We start from the raw sequence: 7,283 nt of genomic DNA, 5'->3' as shown, positions 1-7,283 counted from the left end.
ATAATAAAATAGAGAATTACCATTGATCTCTGTAAGACGACCTTAAGCCTCTGCATAGCACTATGAATGCAGTTCATCTCAATGAGATGAAACACGAAAGCTCCGAAAACATGCCCAGCTGTTTCAAGATGTAGCTCCAAAACAGAGAATGCATCAACGATATGCTTCTGAATGGCACAGCTGTCCACTTTGTTGAGAAGCCTATACGATCTCTGGAAAAAGAATAATTTGTCAAGGTATATGTCACATGCATATACAATTTAGTCTGGCTAGCAACTCTAATAAATTATAAAAAAATGGAGACACACTTTGTCGGTATAGGCATGAATGTGTAATGAAGTGGGCTGTCCTTGTCTCTCGGCCGTTTGTAGCCGCAACTTATCGAGGCACCAAAGACCAAAACAAGCTTCACGTACACCAGGCACCCTGCCATACAAGCACTGCCACGAGACCTTCTCCATCATTGGTGCCATGACGGAGATGTTCTTATCAATGTAAGAGATCATGGACATCGTCAGTTGCTTAAGCGACGGGGCGACAATATCGACATTGCGCATCCATTTGTTCTTCACGACAAGCTCCTGCAGCGACGCGGAGTGGACCGTCAGGTCCATGCCTTTAGTCCAAAATTTGGTCAGCTTGATCCTGAGCACGCGCAGGCACGGGCAGCAGGGGAGCAATGCATTGAGGTCGACCTTGCAGCCCGTGAGGGACAGCGTCTCGAGCACGGGGAACTCGACGCCGGCCGGCACCTTAAAGAAGAAGAGCACGTGCAGCACGATCGAGGTGGCATGGTGGAAGCTTGGCAGCTCGACGTCGTACGTGTTTCGTGTTGATTCAACCGGTAGAGCGAGGACGAACTCCTCGGGCGCGAGCCGCACGGCGGCGCGCAGCAAGGAGCTGACGCGGGAGGCCCGGAGCTGCTCGGGAGGGAGGCGGCAAGCCCACTTGGCGACGTGGATCTCGAGGAGGGAGACCTCGGGAGACACGCGGCCGAGCGCCGCATCGAGCTTGTGGAACGCGATGCCGCGGAGGACGAGCCCTGGTAGGAGGAGGCCGCGCCACCAGCGGGAGAGGACGCTTGTGCGCGCGGCGGCGCGGGCGCAGCCGATGCGGGCGAGGACGAGGCGAAGCAGGTCGTCTGGGAGGGCGCTGATCCGTTCCTGCCCGGAGGAGCGCAGGCGACGCCCTGATCTCAACTTGGCTGGAGGCGACAAATCCACTTCTCGTCTTAGTAATTCTGGGAGCGTTGATCCGTTATATTCCGTCGCGCGATGTGCTAGGGCTCAATTGTTGTTTAGGGTTTGGCTTTGTTGAGGTTAATCCATCGGACGGCCAGCTCTATGTCTCTTTTATTTTTTATTTTTTTGGAGTGCTACACGTCGGCCGGCGGATCTTTTCCGCCTCACGAGCCGTCTGATTGTACGAGGCGAGCATTTCGTTTTTCTTTTGTAATTTCCTGGAACAATGCTTTTGTTGAGAAACCTCTTCTCTAACTTTCTGCAATAAGAGTCATGTTACACGTTGGTCGGCAGATCTTTTAAAAAGATCCGCCGCCTCACGAGCCGTCAGCTATCCATTTTTCTTTTGTAATTTTCTGTAACAATGCTTTTGTTGCGAGTCATGTTATAAAAAAGGAAAAGGCTAGTAGTCAACCGATCTTTCCTCTCACATCCACCACATTCTATGCTTGACACACGTCTTGATGGGCCAGCGCATCCCTTCTCTCCTTCATCCCTATCTCTAACGAAATGGCCGCATATTTTTATATCTTCTATCCATGCGTTGAATCTCATCTGACCATGCAGAGCGCTCCGTACTGCAGTTCTTGCAACTGAGCACATGTTCCGAAAAGGCGAACCGCAACAAATGGGGTGATGCAGAGACCACGAAGTGCTCTCTCCGTTGTAGCCGTCGGCATTCTTGCAAGTTTTCGCAACAACAGTATTGTTGCGGGAATACATACAAGAAGCTAGAGATGTTGGGTCCTACTGCAATGGAGGTTTTTCAACAAAAGTCTTGTTACAGAAAAATAGAGAAGAAGTTTTGCATCAAGGGTCATGTTGCAGAAAAATAAAGAAGAAAAAGTATTGCAATAGGGGTCTTATTGCAGTAAATTAAAGAAGAGAATATTTTGCAACAGAGGTCTTGTTGTAGAAAATTAGAGAAAAAGAGATTTTTATAGGGCTGTGCTACACGTCGGCCGATGGATAAGTAGAAAACATCCGCCGCCTGGCTGGCCTTTGGATGGATGAGGGGATGGCCATCCGATCTGCCGATCCACGTGCGTCACCTCCCTTTTGCAACTGTTAAACATGTTGTTATGAGGCCTTTGGCCGGACACCTTATGTGTCACGTTGGAATAGCTAGGTAGATATCTGGTGTAGTGTCTCCTTCTATCTCCTGTTAAACCTCATGTAATATCTCCCGCTGGTGAGCCTCGACGCTGCCAATCCTTGTACTCCAAGCTGCAATCAATATATACTCATGCGGCTCCCGTGTTGGGAGTAGGAACGCTTAACCAGATTTTACATGGTATCAAAGCAACCTCTTCTGCCACATCTAGCTTTCGATCTGCCTGTGCCAAGAACCCTAGCACCTTCCACATACCTGCGCCAAAACCCTAGCATACCTTCCTTCCACCAGCCGCCATGGCTTCCTCATCCTCTGCCATCAACTCTAGCCTCAACTACAACACCTCCGAACCACTTACGCGAACCAATTACATCCTATGGCGCGCACAGGCAAGATCACAGATCATGGGTGCTGGCCTCTATGGCTACCTAGATCAAACAATTGAAGAACCACAAAAAACCCTCACCACCAAGAACGCCGAAGGGAAGGATCAGGTTGCCTCAAACCCTGCCTACTCCCAATGGCTCATCCAAGACCAATAGATCGTCGCTTACCTCCTCAAAAATCTATCCAAAGAAGTACTTGTCCAAGTTGCTTCGCTTGAAAAATCGCATGCGATATGGACCGCGCTCGGGAACATGTTCTCGGACATGTCTCTCTCGCGCGCCAACAACATACGGGTCGCCATCACCAATGCCCAGAAGGGCTCCCAGACGGCTGCTGCATATTTTGGTCATATGCGGGCCCTCTCCGACGAGCTCGCGGCGGCGGGAAAGTTGATCGGCGAGGATGAGCTGCTCTCCTTCATCATTGTCGGGTTGGACATGGAGTACCAGCCTATCATCTCAGCCCTCGATGCACGAATAGAACCGGTCTCCATCGACATCCTCTTCTCGATGGTGGCAAATTTCGATCAGTGGGTCGAGATGTTCCATGGTACAAACGGCGAATCCTTCAAATCATCAGCGAACTCTGCATCTCGTGGTCGCCAAGGAAACACCAAAAACTACCAAAACCAACGGAGTGGTGAAGGTGGTGGTGGATCCCGTGGTGGTGGGGGCCAGTACGGAGGCGGCGGCGGACAGTACGGTGGTGGTGGTGGCTACCACAACGGCGGCAACAACCAGGGTGATGGCGGTGGCTACCACCCAAACAATAGTGGTGGCGGTGGCTATCCTGGCGGCGGCGGCTACCACAACGGTGGTGGTGGCGGCTATCTTGGTGGGGGTGGCGGCTACTACCAGGGTAACCCTCACGGTGGAAACAACAGGCACCCCCCGGCAACAACAATCGGGGGCGCAATTTCCAGGGCTACAAGGGATATGAAGGGAAGTGCCAGATATGTAAAAAGAAAACCACATAGCTAAAGATTGTGATTGGCGCTACGCTGATGACAATTCCCAAAAGAAAAAAGTTGCTGCCGCTGCTGATATGTCATATGGTGTATATACAAATTGGTATATGGACACAGGTGCCACCAATCACATCACTGGCGAGCTGGACAAGCTGACGATGCATGAGAAATACCATGGCAATGACCAAATCTACACAGCTGCAAATGGTCCAGGTATGGAAATAAGTCATATTGGTAAATCTCATTGGAACCCCACACACAAATCTTGAAATCAATGACATCCTGCATGTTCCTAATGCCTCTAAGAATCTTCTATCTGTCCATCGCATTGCTCTTGATAATAATGTGTTTCTAGAGTTTCACCCTTTCTTCTTTTTGATCAAGGATCAGGTCACGAAGAGAGTTCTTCATAGAGGTGTCTGTGTGCAAGGGCTCTACTCGTTGCTTCCCAAGTATTGCAAATTCAATAAACAAGTCTATGGTGCCATCAAGCATTCTACTGAGAGGTGGCACGGTCAATTAGGTCATCCATCATTTGCTACTGTTCATCCAATTCTTAGTAGGAATAAACTCCAAGTTGATGGTGAGAGAAATTTAGAAACTATTTGTGATTCGTGCCAAAGAGCAAAAAGTCATCAACTACCATATCATGTCTCTACTAGTGTGTCTACAAAACCCTTGCAACTTATTTTTCCGATTATTGGGGTCCAGCACCCACCTCTGTCGGTAGACACTCTTATTACGTGAGCTTCATTGATGATTTTAGCAAATATACTTGGATATATCTTCTTAAAAAGCGTTCAGATGTGTTTCAAGTGTTTCACAACTTCCAAGCCCTCGTTGCACGCAAGTTTGATTGCAAAATCATTGCCATGCAATCAGACTGGGGTGGTGAATATGAAAAATTGAATTCCTTCTTTCAAAAAATAGGCATATCTCACCATGTGTCATGCCCTCACGCACACCAACAAAATAGCTCTGCTGAACGTAAGCATAGGCATATTGTTGAAGTAGGATTAGATCTTCTGGCTAAACGCCTGCATGCCCCTCAAATTTTGGGATGAAGCTTTTCTTACTGCCGTTCATCTTATTAACATGTGGCCAAGTCGCATTATCTCCAATGAAACTCCCACTGAACGCCTCTTGCATGTCACCCCAGATTATCACACTCTTAGAGTTTTTGGTTGTGCCTGTTGGCCCAACCTTCGGCCCTACAACTCTCGCAAACTTATGTTTTGCTCCAAACAGTGTGTCTTCCTTGGTTATAGTGCTCAGCACAAAGGTGTCAAATGCCTTGATGTATCCACTGGTCGTGTGTACATCTCTTGTGATGTCGTGTTTGACGAAACCTAGTTTCCCTTTGAAAAGATCCATCCTAACGCTGGTGCCCTTCTCAAGAAGGAAACCTTCTTCTTCCTTCTCATCTTCTTGGAGATGAGTGTGTGGGTGTTACTAATGATGATTCCATTATGACTAATTCCTCTGTGGTTCCACATGAGCTCCCTGCTACAGGAACAAAAAGTGCAGACAATGGCGAGAGAATGGTACATTTTTTTACCACAAACAGTATGAAGCACCCTCCTGGAATGGCAATAGATCCACCTGAATCTTCCTCGGGATCGGCGCGGCAGCCTGCACCTGAATCCGCTCTGGGATCGCTGCAGCAGTCTGCACCCGCATCAGCCTCGGGACCGGTGGACCGCGTCGACCCTGCCTCCCCCGCTCTATGTCAACCTGTGGCTAGCACGTGTACGTCACGCCAACCTGCACCAGCGGACAACCCGACCGAGCAGGACCTACCCTCCGGGCGCTACGCACCGGCGCCGCACGTCTATACCAGGCGGCTGTCCCGTCCTGCGCCAAGCGGGACCGGCGCTCCACCCGAGCCTGATTTGCTGGGCGTCCCGAGATCTTCTGTGACGTCTCCCTCTTCAACGCCCTCTGCCTCTGCCACAAACGATCTGGCTGTAGCGGTCGCCTCGGGATCGCTTCGCTCAGCTACGGATCTGGGTGGCTCGCCTATCTAGGAGGTTGTAGCCCTCCCGGGATCTTCTGTGTAGCTGTTGCTACCTCGTACACGGCTTCAAACAGGCACGATTCATCCAGTTAATTACAAATCTAAGTATGGCTTGGTTGTGTCTGATACATCTGCAGGAGAACCCCGCACTATTCATGAGGCGCTTGCTAATCCCAAGTGGAAACATGCCATGGAAGAGGAGTTTGGTGCCCTCCAGAAAAATCATACTTGGCATCTTGTTCCTTCCTCTCCTGGTACAGACCTCATTGATTGCAAGTGGGTGTTCCGTATTAAATGAAGGTCAGATAGTACGATTGATCGTTATAAAGCTCGTCTCATTGCAAAAGGATTCAAGCATAGGTATGGACTTGACTATGAGGACACGTTTAGTCCTATTGTTTAATCTGCCACTATTCGCTTGGTTCTTTCCATTGTTGTCACTCGTGGATGGTGTCTTCGTCATCTAAATGTGCATAATACATTTCTTCACGGTATTCTGGAAGAGCAAGTATATATGAAACAACCTCCTGGGTTTGAAGATTCGAACAGGCCCTTCCATGTCTGCAGACTTGATAAGTCACTTTATGGTCTAAAATAGGCTCCACGAGCATGGTACTCTCGCTTGAGCTCCAAACTGCAAACTCTTGGTTTTGTTCCTTCTAAGTCTGACACTTCTCTATTTATTTATCAACGTTTCCACACAACTATGTTGATGATATTATTGTCACTAGTTCATCCAATGCGGCAGTCACAGCTCTCTTGAAAGATTTACAGTCAGATTTTTGCTCTAAAAGATCTAGGTGACTTGCACTTCTTTCTTGGCATTGAGGTCAAGAGAAACCAGGAAGGTGGTCTTCATCTTTCTTAGGAAAAATATGCCACTGATCTTTTGAGCAAGGCGGGATTGCAGGGCCGTAAACCATCAACAACACCACTCACTAGTTCATAAAAACTATCTCTTGCAGAGGGCGTACCGTTGAGTCAAGAGGATGGTACCAAATATAGGAGTTTGGTAGGAGCACTTCAGTACTTGACACTCACCAGGCCTGATATTTCATTCGCAATTAATAAAGTGTGTCAGTATCTTCATGCACCTACTTCTACTCATTGGACCACTGCTAAGCGCATACTGAGATATGTAAAGAACACATTAAGCATTGGGTTAACATTCACCAAGTCAACCTCTACACTTGTTAGTGCCTTTTCTGATTCTGATTAGGCAGGTTGCTTGGATGACAGATGGTCTACAGGTGGCTTTGTAGTTTTCTTTGGACCCAACTTAATCTCCTAGTGTGCAAAGAAACTTGCCATAGTATCAAGATCAAGTACTGAGGCAGAATACAAAGCACTAGCTAATGCTACTGCAGAAATTATATGAGTTAAGTCTTTACTGAAAGAACTTGGAATATTTCACAAACAAACTCCATGTCTTTGGTGTGATAATATTAGTGCCACTTATCTCTCTGCAAAACCCTGTTTTTCATGCAAGAACGAAACATATTGAGATTGACTACCATTTTGTTAGAGAGAGGGTTGCTAGCAAAGAACTGCAGATTC

The 7,283-nt window shown here is 48.1% G+C and overlaps 1 protein-coding gene across 1 annotated transcript in view; it reads right to left on the bottom strand.

Annotated features, from left to right (window-relative positions):
• Positions 1 to 2,653, bottom strand: part of LOC123158582 (uncharacterized) — a 4,403-nt gene extending 1,750 nt beyond the window's left edge. The window contains exons 1-4 of the mRNA XM_044576499.1: positions 2,633 to 2,653; positions 1,410 to 1,500; positions 309 to 1,279; positions 21 to 212 (exon numbers count right to left, since the gene is read on the bottom strand). Coding sequence (XP_044432434.1) covers positions 21 to 212; positions 309 to 1,279; positions 1,410 to 1,500; positions 2,633 to 2,653 — 1,275 coding nt within the window. The remainder of the gene's footprint in view (positions 1 to 20; positions 213 to 308; positions 1,280 to 1,409; positions 1,501 to 2,632) is intronic.
• Between the last annotated feature and the right edge of the window lie 4,630 nt (positions 2,654 to 7,283).

Source organism: Triticum aestivum, chromosome 7B (assembly GCF_018294505.1).
Source record: "Triticum aestivum cultivar Chinese Spring chromosome 7B, IWGSC CS RefSeq v2.1, whole genome shotgun sequence".
Taxonomy (NCBI): domain Eukaryota; kingdom Viridiplantae; phylum Streptophyta; class Magnoliopsida; order Poales; family Poaceae; genus Triticum; species Triticum aestivum.
This window is presented reverse-complemented; position numbering and strand designations above follow the sequence as displayed.